This window comes from Loxodonta africana, chromosome 3, assembly GCF_030014295.1.
Source record: "Loxodonta africana isolate mLoxAfr1 chromosome 3, mLoxAfr1.hap2, whole genome shotgun sequence".
In the NCBI taxonomy this organism is placed as follows: domain Eukaryota; kingdom Metazoa; phylum Chordata; class Mammalia; order Proboscidea; family Elephantidae; genus Loxodonta; species Loxodonta africana.
In genome coordinates this window covers 161,539,503-161,554,222 of record NC_087344.1, presented here as the reverse complement: position 1 = coordinate 161,554,222, position 14,720 = coordinate 161,539,503, and the positions used below count along the sequence as shown (strand labels likewise).

The window sequence follows — 14,720 nt, the reverse complement described above, 5'->3', positions numbered from 1 at the left end:
CCCAACAACAATTCAGGCACCATCTGCCTCAGTAAAATTTCTAAGGGTCCAGTGGTGTGGGCATATCGAGATATTTCTTCTACAGTGAAGGATAAGATATTGCATCTGGCCCCTCCTTCAATTATAAAGGAGGCAAAATGCCTTGTGAGACTCTTTGGATTTGGGAGGCAACATACCCCTCATATGGGCATGCTACTTCAGCCTATTTATCAAGTGACTCAAAAAAACTGCTAGTTTTGAGTGGTGCCCAGAACAAGAAAGTGTTCTGCAACAGGTCCAGGCTGGCATGCAAACTGTTCTGCCACTTTAGCCATATGATCTGGCTGATCCAATGGTGCCTGAAGTGTCAGTGGCACATACAAGCTGTTTGGAGTCTCTGGCAGATCCCTATTAGTAAATCACAGTGCAGACCCTTAGGATTTGGGGACAAAGCCCTGCCATCCTCTGCAGATAACTATTCTCCTTTTGAAAAAGTTTTTGGCTTGTTGCTGGGCCTTAGTAGAGAATGACTGCTTAACCAGGGGCAACCAAGTTACTTTGCAGCCTGAACTGCCCATCATGAACTGGGTGTTGTCTGACCCAGAGAGTCATAAAGTTTGATGTGCACAGCAGCACTTCATCATTAAATGCAAGTCATACATAAGAGATCGGGCTTGAACAGAACCTGAAGCCACAAGGAAGTTATGTAAGAAAGTGACCCAAATGCCAATGGCCCTCACTCCTGCCACATTACCTTCCCTCTCCCAGTCTGCACCTACGGCCTCATGGGAAGTTCCTTACAATCAGCTGACGGAAAACTCCTGCTTGGTGATTTTACAGATGGTTCTACATGATATTCAAGCACCACACCAAAGTGGACAGCAGCAGCACTGCAGCCCCTTTCTGGCAATTCCCCGAAGGATGGCAGTAAATGGAAATCCTCGCAGTGGGGAGAATTTCAAGCAGTGCACCTGGTTGTTCATTTTGCTTAGAAGGAGAAATGGCCAGATGTGTGACAGCATAATGACTCATGGGGTGTGGGCAACAGCTTGACTGAATGGTTAGGGACTTGTTAGGAAGATGACCAGAAAATTGGTGACATGGAGCTATGGGGAAGAGGTATGTGGACAGACCTATCTGAATGAACCAAAGACGTGAAGATATTTGTGTCTCCTATGAATGCTCACCAAAGGGTAATGTTGGCAGCGGAAGATTTTCACAATCAAGTGGAAAGAACGATGTGTTCTGTGGTATACCATAGTTAGACTCTTTCCCTAACTACTTCTGACATTGCCCAATGGGCTCAAAAACAAAGTGGTCATTGGGGGAGGGGAGGAGGTTATACATGTGCTCAGCAACATAGACTTCCATTCATCAAGGCCGACTTGGATACAGCCACTGCTGAGTACTCAATCTGCCCTCACCAGAGACCATCACCAAGTCCCTGATATGGCACCATTCCTCGAGGTGATCAGCCGGCAACCTGGTGGCAGGTTGGTTACACTGGACTGCTTCCATCATGGAAAGAGCAGTTTTGTTCTCACTGGGATAGATACTTACTCTGGATACAGATTTGCCTCCCCTGCATGCAATGCTTCTGCCAAAACTACCATCTATAGACTTACAGAATACCTTACTCACCATCATGGTATCCCACACAGCACTGTGTTGGATCATGGAACTCACTTCACAGCACATGAAGTGCGGCAATGGGTCCATGCTCGTGGAATTCACTGGTCTTACCATGTTCTCCATCATCCTGAAGCAGCTGGCTTGACAGAACAATGGAATGGCATTTTAAAGACCCAATTACAGTATCAGCTAAGTGGTAATACCTTGCAGGGCCAGGGCAATGTTCTCCAGGAGGCTGTATATGCTGTAAACCAGTGTCCAATATATGGTCCCATTTCTCTCATAGCCAGAATTCATGGGTCCAGCAATCAAGGAGTAGAAATGGGAGTGGCACCATTCATTATTACCCTAGTGACCCACTTGCAAAATTTTTGCTTCCTATTCTCACAACCATATGCTCTGTGGGTACAGGGGTCTTAGTTCCAAGGGTAGGCATGCTCTCACTAGGAAACAACACTCATTCCACTGAACTGAAAGTTTAAGAATGCCACATGGCCACTTTGGGCTCCTCATGCCTCTGGATCAACAAGAAGGGAATTATCCTGTTGGCAGGTGTAATTAATCCTGATTACCAAGGGGAAATCAGATTGATAGTACATAACGGAGGTAAAGAAGAGTATGTCTAGAATAAAGGAGTTGCCTAAGTGCACCTCTTAGTACTATCGTGCCCTGTGATTAAAGTCAATGGAAAACTTCTAGCAATCCAATCCAAACATAACTTATTAATGGCCCAGACCCTTCAGGAATGAAGGACTGGGTCACCCCACCAGGCAAAGAACCACAACCAGCTGAGGTGTTTGCTGAGGGCAAAGGGAATACAGAATGGGTTACGGAAGAAGGTAGCTCTAAATAATAGCTACAACCACATAACCAGTTATATAAATGAGGACTGTAACGAGTATTTCCTCCTTGTTTTGTTATACTTGTGTGTGTGTACATATATAGCAAATATGTTTGTTTTCTTCCCTCCCTGATGCCATTATTTATTAAAAATACAAGATGCAAAAGGTGCTAGTGTGTTTTTGGTTGCACACATTAGTTGTATCATGTTAGGCACAAGTATGACTTCATAACTGCCTTTATTTAGTGATTATGTAAGGTTTAAGGAGATGTGTATAGGTGTCAGCTACCAAGAGGGGGACTCCAGCGGTTAACGTTATATGTCAACTTGGCTAGGCTATGATTCTCCGTGGTTTGGCAGACATTATGTAATCACCATCCATTTTGTTTGTGATCTGATGTGAGCAGCCAATCAGTTGAAAGGGGAGTCTTCTTGCAGGTATAGCCTGCCTTCAGTATATAAATGGATGTTCTGGCAGACCTCACTCTCTTTCTTGGCCTTCAACTCGTCTTGTCACCTAACCTCTGATTCTTGGAACATGAGCCTGCAAAAGTCTCCGACCTGCCACCTGACCTGCAGATTTTAGATTCGCCTACTCCCACAATCCTGTGAGCCAACAAAGGTATCCAGCCTGCCACCTGGCCTGCAGATTTTGGGTTTGTCAGTCCCTGCAAACACATGAGCCAGCAGAAATCTTCAGCCTGTCGCCTGACCCATGGATTGAGGACTTGCTAGCACCCACAATGATGTAAGCCATTTCCTCACAATTGCATGAGCCATTTTCTTGAAGAAAATTTCTCCCTATATATATTTATATAAGCTTTTCACTAGTTTTGCTCCTCTAGAGTGCCCAGGCTAAGATAGGTAATGACAGGATAAGCAGACAGGTATGACTAATCAGTTCTATCTAGAGCACAAAGCAAAACTGCTGTCAAAAGAAGTGAATAACTTTAAAGATTCTGTTGCTAAGAATGAACACCTTTTTCACTCAATCTGTACTGTCCTTCTAAAAGCACTGATTATTTGAAGTATAATTATAAAAAGTCAAGCAAGCATTTAGTAGGACCAGTCTTCAGACTTCATATATATATATATATACATAGAAACAAAAAACATTCATATAACTTTCTTAAAATCTTTCTTCCATTATCCAAATTAAAGAGTAAAAAATAGCCAACATTGATTGTACTTTATCTTAAATTATACATACCCCTCTTTCTTAGCTCCAAAAAAGCCTAGAAACAATGACTGATTCAGCAGCAATGAGTGCCCCAGAAGATTGTCTCCAAACACCATTTCCTCTCTAACATGACCATGATTTCTAGGAGACATGGGTGATTCTAGGTTTGAGGCAGGAAACATACAAGATAAACCTGGAATATCATCTCATACTAGAAAACAAGGAAGCTTTCAAAGACTACAAATGTTTTATCAATAGGATTAAGGATAATTACCACAATTTTCCAAAAAATCAATTAATTAGAAAAAAAAATGACTAAGGAGCCAACTTGGAAAAGTTCTAAAAGGTCAAAGCTGGAACAATGTAAGCATCAATAAAAATAACATCTATTACGGACTAAACTATGTAAAAATGTTTAAATATCTGAGTTCATGAAGATAATAAAACTCATCTGCCAACCTTGGAGGATGCTGTAAATCAGGCTATCATTATGAAAACAGGTAAATAAAGGGGAAAAAAATCAAGTATTTATATTGGCTTTCCTATAATCAAATACTGAATAATAAGAATGTATACTTTATAGAAGTATTCTAAACTAATAATTAACAAAGAAGAAATGATACAGTAATTAAAATATCATTTTCCAACCTCTAACAAAATAAAGATCTAGTCAATGACCATCAGTGGTGGGTGTCACACAAAGATAACCAGACATTATGTGCCCCCGACAGAAGTATACGCTACCACCAATGATGTATTCTTGCCTCTCCTTTCTCAAAATCTAACCTGAGTCTGATCAAACCTCCTTATATAAATACCAATGGATATAAAGTACAGGAGACAGGATATTTAAGTGACAAGATGGAGAGATGGGGAAAATTCTACAGGACAAATAATTACATTTCTTCACTGAATCAATTATTGAAGGAGAAGATATTTTGATGTAAATATATCAGCTGAAGGCAATGTATACAGCTTATCTGAATCTGTTTCAAACAAACCATTTGTTTAAAAAAAAAAAAAAAGGCAGAAGAAGAACTGCACCTGGATGTTTACTGGTATTAAAGAATTATGATTAACTTTTTTAGGTGTGATAATGTTTCTGTTGTGTATTTTTTTAAATCCTTACCTTTAAGCAATACATGTTGTTGCATGTCGTCGAGTCAATTCCAACTCATAGCGACCCTACAGGACAGGGTAGAACTGTCTCATAGGGTTTCGAAGAAGTGGCTGGAGGATTTGAACTGCCGACCTTTGGGTGAGCAGCCTAAGCTCTTGATCACTCTGCCACCATTCCAAAGTAGTAATAAGTGAAATAATCTGGTATCTGAGATTTGCTTCAAAATACTCCAGAGCAGAGGAATATGGGTGGGAATATTGAAGGAATAATATTGGACATAACATTATAATTGTTGAAGGCAGGTGGTAAGTATATGTGGACTCATTATAACGTACTATTCTTAAAAAGTATTTGACCCTTTCCATAATAAAAAGGAAAAATATTAGTTATCAATAATGTAACACTTACCTGCCTCGACTGCCAGTACTAGAGGTACTAGGGGGTCTCACAGGTGTGTGAGAATTAGATAAACCTGAAAAATAATAAATCAAAACGAGGATCAGTGCATGCGTACACGCATAACCAGAATTATACCTACTAGTTACAGAATTCAAGATTATCATAACCCAGTTCAGCAAGTCTTGGTAATCAGACCCAGCCCTTAGGTCAGGATGGCATGTGTAACCATTGGCAGACATCAACCACCGTTTTCTCTCAGATGACCCCAGACACTACCTCAGAATCCTTCTCAGAGCAACACTAGCCAGTCAATGAACACTGTCAGAAAAGACAAAGCTGCCTGCCACTCTGCAATCACCTGGTTAAATATCATATTTAGATTTCCATTAATTATTCCTTCTTTCAGAAGTCCTGGAATAATTCCATTAAAGCTCAAAAATTACGTGACTTAAAAATACATTAATGATGCATCTTAGCCAAAACCCATATTTAAATTCAAACTACTCTTCCTCTAGAAATAATCAGGTGGTCTGTTTCACTGAGAAATAACATTTAATCTACATCAGAAAAATATATTCCTTAACCATTTCTGAACTATCAACCTGTTTGGAATTGCTTCAGTCATTAATTCCTAAGAGAGTCCCAACTGAATCAGCTGGCAACAGGGTTAATAAGACAACTGGGCTTTCAGAAAGAATCTGCATTTAATGGACATGATTAGTCAAATTTTGATAGATACCAGTAAATTTAGGTTTTTGTTTTAAAATTGCAATCTGAAAATTTACTTGCCTTTCCTCAATTCTTTTATTTTTTTTTTAACCCTTTCGTTACTGTATTAAAAAAAAATTTTTTTAATGGCAAGTGTTTTCAAAATCTGAATGCATGCTTACTAATTCAGTGTGATTTTTAGTTGGCGCAGTAGTTAAGAGCTTGGCTGCTAAATAAAAGGTCTGCAGTTCGAATACACCAGTCGCTCCTTAGAAACCAATGAGGCAGTTCTACTCTGTCCTATACGGTCACTGTGAATCAGAATTGATTCAATGGCAAAAGGAATATGGATTTTGAGAAATATGATCTGGTAATACAAGCCACCAATAAGGTGATGCCACCAACATATGGCATGACTATATACCAATGGTAATTAGATATATAACTTATTGTGGGCACCTTTTCACTAGATTACATGAGGAAACTCTGGTTTTCCAAATATGACACAGAAAACCAAAATAAACCCATCAGGACTTCCTAACTATCACATAGGAAAGCCATAACTATGTTTAGCATTATCTCACAAAAATATAGGAAAAAAAGGCAGAAGTTTACAAAACTAACACATCCAGGAAGCATCACCTAATAGAACGCTCATCCTACACAAGGCTCCAACTCTGGTCTGCTGAGCTTCACGAATTTCAAAAGGGAGCCACCTTGCCACTAACTGCATTAGAACCAGAGTAACGTACTACCTACGAGGTCCAGAGACATAAAAATGGTTGGTATACCGTTAATCCAATGGTAACTAAAGAGTTTTAAACAACGTTTTTAACAGCATTATTTTACAGAGTGTTTTAAAGTTGGGTTGAAACCAAACAACTGTTCAACTGACCATCTGTATTGTAAAAATAAGATACGGGAAGTATATGCATCTACAAACCCGGCGAAGAACGTGAAAATGGCCTGCAGGGGGTGACGTGGGAGGAGTACTTTAAACTTCTGAACAGCGTAGATTACAGATATATATAAACATTACGTCTAAGTAGCTGAAGACTTCCAACAATATTTGAACTAAAATAATTAGAATAATTGGAAAAAAAACATTCTCTGATACTAGGAGATACCTTTTTTTTTAAGGTGCTAAAGAAATAATGAGGTAGTTTGCTTTACCTGATGATCCGGGAGACAGGGCAGAGGGTCCTGGGGAAGGATTCATGGTGCTTGTAGGCTGTGGGGGTAAGTGGCTGCCTGAGATATATCTGCTTAGTAGATTATCTAAACTACTTGAACCAGCGTCTTCCAACTGAAGAGAAAAAATAAATACATTTTACTCTGATTAAACAGAGAAGTTATTAATTTCATTAATGTCACCATTTATGCGCAGTTTACTAATAAACTAACCGATTCTACAATATCAAATTCAGCTTAAATGCTGTTTCCTTAGGCTCCCCTGAGGACCCACACAACATTTATATGAACTGTAATTAATTCTACTCAACAAATAATACCCAGCTGTTCAAGACAAAACCCAATGATCCACTAAATCCTTTATGTTCTACCCTGAAAATTCCTGTGACATACTCTTGACACTTCTGTCTTTTCCCAAAACTGCTGCAGGGCTCATTTATCAGTATCCTTTTCTCCAGTCTCTTTCCCTCTATTTCAATGTCCAGTCTGCCAGTCATTCCCCTGAACAGAAATTTGATCCTGTCAATGCTCAGCTTTTAAACTTTGGTAAGTTCTTATAGTCAACAAAAAATCCTTAGTCTAACATAAAAGGTCCCTTTATCACCCATACAAAAAGGGCAGGTAACAGGAGGGCTGAGCCCTTTTCTGACTTAGAGGCAGTAGTGTAAAGTCAGAGAACCAGGGCACTGTGACTTTGGGCTGGTCCCCAATTTGAATACCTGTTTCCTAATCTTCAAAACATCCTGCCTACGTCACAGAGCTGTGATGATTAAATGAGAAAATACTTGTGTAAGAACAAATAGTACTTAAATACGAAAATTACCTTAAATTTTACACTACTCTATATGAGAGATGGTCAAGCTGTTCTTGATTCAATAATTGCTGATATTTTGCTTACTGGTTTCCCTGTACCCATACTTGCCCTCTTTCAACCTTCTCTCCCTCTAGAGCCATGATTATTTTTTCATGCAAATCTACTTCTGGTTCCAGACAGAAAACTGAAAATGTGTGTTTACTTCTTAATTCTCCTTCCCTCTCAAAATCCCACTGATTTTCGTAGCTATAAAACAGGAAAGGAGAATATCAAAGCACAAAGACTGGAGAAAACTCTGGATATAAACCAAAATAGAAGTGAAGCGACAGAAAAGTGATAAGAGTAGGGCAGCTCAAAAATAATCACAAGCAAGGGAGGGTACTCCTAAAAAAGTAAACAGACCAATTTTCTGGTCAAAACCCTTAAAATACCCCAAGGTAAGAGACATAAAGGGCTGAGGGAAGTGCAAGTATGCTGTGGGCTTGCTGGAGAGACAATTAAAGGATCTCGGTAGCTTTGCCTGCCCCGTTGTCACTGCTGTTGGCCAAGGATTCACCTGTAAGGTGTAACTACAGGTGAACCCTTAGCTGCAACTAAAGTCAACTGGACGATCTGGGAAGAGAGGAGAGCTAATGTGGGCGACAGATGTAAGCGGGGCTGCATCCCACCTAAAAAGAAACACATGGCAGTTACATATGGTTCAATAAAAAATCCAAAAAACTACAGCCATGAAAATCTCATGTTAATCTACCTCTACCCTCATTGCTTTTACACTCTCCGTCTGCAATTTTTATCTCCAGCCAAACAGACATCCCTAAGGCTAGAAGAGTGGACTAGGTTAGGAAAAAGCAAACAGGGAGTACATAAAAGGCATTCCTGACTTCGTTACTGCCTCCAACAGGGAAATGCTAGCTGAAGCATTCATCTCCAGTTTTCACTAAACACAGGCAAGAGTACAATAAACAAAGTTAAAAGACTAACGGGGGTGGGGGAGGGGTGGAGATTAGTTTATTCATTAAACCAACTGTGTGTGTGTGTGTGTTAGTGTGTGTGTGTTAGCATCTCCTATGTGCCAAGCACTATTCTTAGTGATACAGCAGTTAATCAAAGTCCCTTTGTGGCAACCTGTTGGCTGTTCTCCCCGGTCTATTCTCCCCTACTTCTGGACACATAGCTACTCAGTACACATGATACTTACAAGCCTCCTTTACATTAGGTGTGGCTGTGTGACTAAGGTCTTGTCAATGGAAGGTGAGCAAAAGTGATGTGTACAATTTTCAAATCACTTGTTTAAAAGAAAATGCTTTGCCAGGGACTTCTACTTCCCCTGAGCTGGAAGTCACAGATAACCACCATTCAGATCAGGACAATGCCCTAAGGCAGGGGTCTGCATATTTTTATTTTTTATAAAGGGCCAGAGAGTCAAAATTTTAGACTTTCTGGGCCATATATAGTCACTCTCACATTTCTTAATCCCTTTAAATATGTTTAAAAAAAAAAAAAGAAACTCCTTTGCTTGAGGGCCGTACAAAAATAGGCTGCAGGCCAACTGGCCTTAGTTTGCCAATAAGGGATGGTGAAGAAACAAAATGGAAGGAAACTGAGTCCCTAAGTAACTGCATGGGACATACATGAGGCAGAGCCCCCACGGTGCTGTATTCTTTACCTGGCTTCCTCCCTTACAGTGTTGTATTGAAAAATCCTTCCCTTTATTGCCCCACTCCCACCTGCCCCCTCAGCTTTGCATTTGAAACTTGCTTTTGCTTACGACACTGGGGTTCTGGGTTTTGCTTAGAGGTTATACATAAATCCCACTGCCCCTGCACAGTATGATTAAGACTGTTGCTGCCATAACCTGTATAACTCCCTACTTTTAAACCCCTTTAAAAGTAACTTGCCTGCCCACCCCTGGCAAGCAGTCTTGGCAGCAACAGCTCCAACTGACTCCATTTCCTTGTATAACGAAATAAAGGTGCCTTTCCTGTTCTCCCACTTTGGTCTCTCACTCATGCTGAGTAAAGAACCTGGGGTTTCCACCCAGTAACATTTCTGGCAAGCCAGCCAGGAGCCATCTGCTAGGTACCTGAGGTGGATCGGAAACAGAACAACCCCTTTGTCTGGAGCCACCAGGAGATTTCTCCTGGAGACTTTGGAGCAGCAATGAAAGCCGACCGCCATGCCCTTCTCCCACCGAACCAAAAAACATGATAGCTTTGAGAGACATGAAACACACCTGAGTTTTTTGGTAAGTGCCTAGGTAAAATGATAGCTCTGTGAGAGACATGAAATGCACCTGGGTTTTTTGTTAAGTGCCTAGGTAAAACGAAAGCTCTGTGAGAGACAGGAAACGCACCTGACTTTTTTTGTAAGGCCTTAGAAGAGTCCCAAGAAGCAGAAGAAATTGGCCGTTGAGGGCATTGGGAATCTGAGGTTATTTGGAAAATAACACAGTAATTCCTAGGTAAGGCCTTAGAAGAGTCCCAAGAAGAGGGAGGAATTGACCACTGAGGGCGTAAAAGGCTCCGGTACCTGTTAAGGTGGTGAACCAGGTTAGGTTGTGTGAGTGTGCAAGTATATCTAGAGAACATAGAACATTCAAAGGATCCCAAAATACTGCCTGCTAAGATGTACCCTTAAGAACTGTGAACAGGGATTTGGACAGACATGGTTCTGGCAGCAGAGCATGCTTGTCCCTTTCCTACTTTTGCCTTTTTTATATATATGCCGAATAAAATCTTTCTTTTTGCTTTACTAAACTTTGTGGTGTTTTCACCCTACAAGAGTTAGTTGCTGCAGGGATTCTAAAGCGACGAATCCAGTCAGCCTCGAGGAGATCTGGACTTCGGAGCAGAAGCCAGCAAAAAGAGAGGTCCCAAGCATTCACATCCCATGTCCCATCGACAAAGACGCGGTGATTGCTCTCAGAAAAGGAGCTTTTTCTTTTTCTCATGTTTATTCTTTTTGTTCTTTTTCTCATGTTTTCTTAAGTTTTGTTCAGCATATCTGTTTGAAAAACCGGTTGTTTAATTAAGGAGAATCTTAGCTTACTGCTTGATCGTTTGTTTAAGAGTAGTGTCTAGTAACTCTTGGTGAACTGCACTTTGTGTTCAGATTCGGGCATTTGAAACACTTTCTTAAAGAGATAATTCTATTTTCAAAGAGCTCTGGGCCACAATAAACCGCAAAAATTTGGGCACGGATGGACCAGTAAAAGCCATTAGGGTGGTTGCTGGTGCTCATCACAAGCGTTAAAGACTCTCATAACAGGATAAGGTGGTCAAGAGACAGACTACAGCACTAGGATGCCTGCCACCCACAAGCAAACGCTTGCACAACAAAGGTACATATTGGTCTAAGCAAAACACTGTCCAAATCCAGGGGCGTTCCTTGTTAGGTTTCTTTTTGTGGCTCAGAGAAAACCTGGAAGATACAGTGCTCTGTTTTGCTAAATTTTGCAAGGAAAAATGGTGGCTCCATCCCAGTTTTATGATAGTTTCTCATTAAAGAATCACAACAGTATTCCTCCATCTGATACTCTGGCAAGTTAATAGGCTTTATCTAAAATCTGTTACTTCTGTTAAATTGAGTTGATCTTACCAAAAATTGCTTATATACACTTTAGGAAACTAGAATCCCTGTATCTTTGTGTTGTTTGGTATTATTCAGTGAGTTTATATGGACTTTCTGTCTCTTTTTGTTCTGAGAGCTTGCTTCTGGTCTAGAGAGTTATGTCTAAGCTTCTGTTTTGTAAAAGGTTGGAGGCTATGGCTGAGGACTGCTGTTTTTTGTAAGGTCATCTTAGAATCTCAGTTCTTTCCTCAATCAAGAAAAACTGTGTCTTATGTCTGTCTTATGATTTAGATTTTTAGTAGCTTTACTGGAAAACTATGTTTAAGTCAATCATAAAAGCAAAGCCTTTCTAAGTAACTTAGGCCTTTAGACATTATATGAAATGTGTTTTATTTAAAGAAAAAGGATAACTTTGTTTTAAAGTAAAACTAACAGTTCCAGAGTACGAAAAAGGAGGCAAGCCTAGAAAAAAACTGCTAAAGGGCTTTGGTATCTACTGGGTAGGTAAAAGGTTGTGATACAGACAAAACTGCTTTCAGAGAAAATAATAAAAGGGAAGAAATAAGTTATCTTTTGCCTTTCAAAATGCCTAGTTCAATTTAAACATATGTAAATGAATTGGGATAACTCCTCCCCCCACCACAGTCTCACTAGCCAAGAACTGATGGATTCATTTATAAAACTGCTAAATAGTTTTGGTATTTACTAGGTAGATTTAAAAAAAAAAAAAAAAAAACCCAGTGCCCTCGAGTCGATTCCGACTCATAGTGACCCTATAGGACAGAGTAGAACTGCCCCATAGAGTAAAATGCCTAGATCAATTTAAACATATGTCAACAAATCAGAATGGCCTAATCTTGCCTTCTACCCTGAATCAAAAATAAGGAAGGTGCCATAACATCAAGGTTCCCCAGCCCACAGTCTCCAAGGTCAAATAGAAATCACAATGAGACACACCTAAAATGGCCTGGGAAAATGTTTCCAACCCTAGCCAGACACTGAACGTTATATCCGTATCAATGAATTTGTAAGTTAAACAGAAGCTCTGTGATTTCCAAAGCCACTTGATAAAATCTTTAAGGGATAAAATTAGATTGAGAATATATGAGAAACGGTAAAAGTTGAATGAAAACTTAAAATGTTGAAACAGACTTTCAGCAACAGTTATGTTTTACGGGATACAGGCTTAAAATAATTTCTAAGATCTTTTAGATACGTTATGAATGTTAAATTAACAGATATTTGTCATAATTCATGCTTTTATAATTTCGTTTTTTTATGCCACAAGAGAAAGGATACACGTGTCTATGTCTGGCTCTGCTGAGTGTTTATTTTTGCCGTTTAAAGGGATGCACTATAAGAGGTATACAACGAAGACAAAGTTTAAGAGGTTTATTAAAAAAGAAATTTATTTGATGTGGTCAAAAGTTTTATCTGTCTGACTAAAGTTTAATGGTTTTATTTATGAGATTTTTAGGTGCTTTAATGTTAAATAAAATATAAAACAAAGAATTGTGTTTCCTGCTGTTAAAATAACAAAATTTTATTTGTATTTCTGAGTTGAAGGGTTAATTTATTCTTTGTATAATCTGCCTTCAAGGCAGAGGTTTGGACTCTCAATAGAGTAAGATTCCTGAGCCAAAAACCAAACTGCATGGTTTTCAGAAAAAAAAAAGAGCCAAGGTTTTTACTTTAAGATCCTTGGTTAAATAACTTAAGTATTGTTTCACAGTGACCTATAATCAGATCCTGACAACTCTGAAACTTCACGGAAAGCCACAAAAACATTTGTACAAAAGAAAAGTGCTAAAAAGTTTTATTTAATAAATTACATGTAAGATGCCGTCAAAATCAAGAAAACCACCTGATTCTCTTTCGGTTAAGAATTATGTGTATTTTCTCTTGTGTTTTTTGCTAATATTAGACAGTAAATGCATATTATGTCATAATTTTATTGTTATTTCTTAATTGCTAACTTGGTCACAACTTCATCAAAGCTGATAGGAATTCACGTCATTTACCTATTAAGTTTTCTTTTATTACTCTCCAGGTATTTAAAGATTTGATAATCTTGGTATAGCCTGACTTGGTATATCCTAGTATTATGCCTCAAGATTATTACGTATTATATCTGAAGCTCTTTAAAAATATGGTTAATGGTTATATTTAGAGATATTTTTATCTAAAGTTTTTTTTTTAACTGATTTTATCTGGCCTTTACATTGTGCTTGCAATTAATTTCTATCCAGTATTTCACTAGAAAAGTATTATTTTTATAAGTTAATCATGGCCATATTAAATTTTGTCATCAGCAGATAAGTTTATACTTTGCTGATCTGCTGACAACGTTTGACCAAAATAGCTCAACAAAAAAATTGACTATATTGGACTTGCAAAAGAACTGTGACTAGACTGAATAAAACTTCCAGAACTCCTATGCAAAAAGCTGACTGCGACTGATCCAGAAACACATGGAACAGAAATTAACTACATTTAAGACTGAGTAAACAAAAGGAAACTATGGGTTTTATGTGGGAATACTGCTCATATTTTAAGGCCCTACTTTCTAAATACAAGAAAACATTTTCCTTTCTCCTAAATTATTTAACTAATGGGTTTAGATATTATAACTCCTGAATTAGAAGTTCTTCTCTCATAAAAGGTTTTGTGGCACTGCTGCTTCCGAGAAAGTGACCCATGACTGTTAACAGGTAGACCAAGGAGGGACAGCTTGCCCTCAAGAAGGACACTTAGTATGTTTTAAAACAGATTAACTGAAGACCACCAAGAGGAGAGGTCCATTCTATATCATCGTGTTAGACCATGTATTCTCTAATGAAAATCTGGTTGTCACATGTGATTTTTCTATGCCTTCTGTTTCCTCTAGAGAAAATTTGTGTGTGGTAGATCCTATACTGGTTTAAAATGATCCCTTTCCAACTGACAGTGAGTTTACATGAAAAATCTCTTGTTTAGATTACTGGTGAATGCAGGGGCAATGCACTTTGAAAATTTGGATATTCAAAGTAATAATACTGGTAAATATTGAAGAGGTCATGTTAAATTGTGATACACTATAAAATGACAGTCAAATAGAAATCTGTTGGTCCAACACTTAGGGTATGGCTGGTAGCTTTAATTCCTAGTTATGGTATTGTTGAATTGGAGAAATTTTTAGAAATTTATCAATCATTCTGGACAAATAACAGATGAAGTTGCCATTAAGATAAAGACCCAACAGTAATCTTTAACTGCACTAGCCAAGGTGATGTGAGATAACAAAATA

At 38.8% G+C, this 14,720-nt stretch overlaps 1 protein-coding gene across 5 annotated transcripts in view; it reads right to left on the bottom strand.

Annotated features, from left to right (window-relative positions):
- Nucleotides 1–14,720, bottom strand: part of TRIM33 (tripartite motif containing 33) — a 139,037-nt gene that overhangs the window by 19,232 nt on the left and 105,085 nt on the right. For 3 of the 5 annotated variants that reach the window (XM_064282389.1, XM_064282390.1, XM_064282391.1), the window contains exons 12-13: nt 7,033–7,165; nt 5,161–5,224 (exon numbers count right to left, since the gene is read on the bottom strand). In XM_064282389.1, the coding sequence (XP_064138459.1) occupies nt 5,161–5,224; nt 7,033–7,165 (197 nt within the window). Of the gene's footprint in view, nt 1–3,662; nt 3,774–5,160; nt 5,225–7,032; nt 7,166–14,720 lie in introns of all 5 variants that reach the window. The other 2 variants (XM_064282387.1, XM_064282388.1) reach the window with 1 other exon arrangement.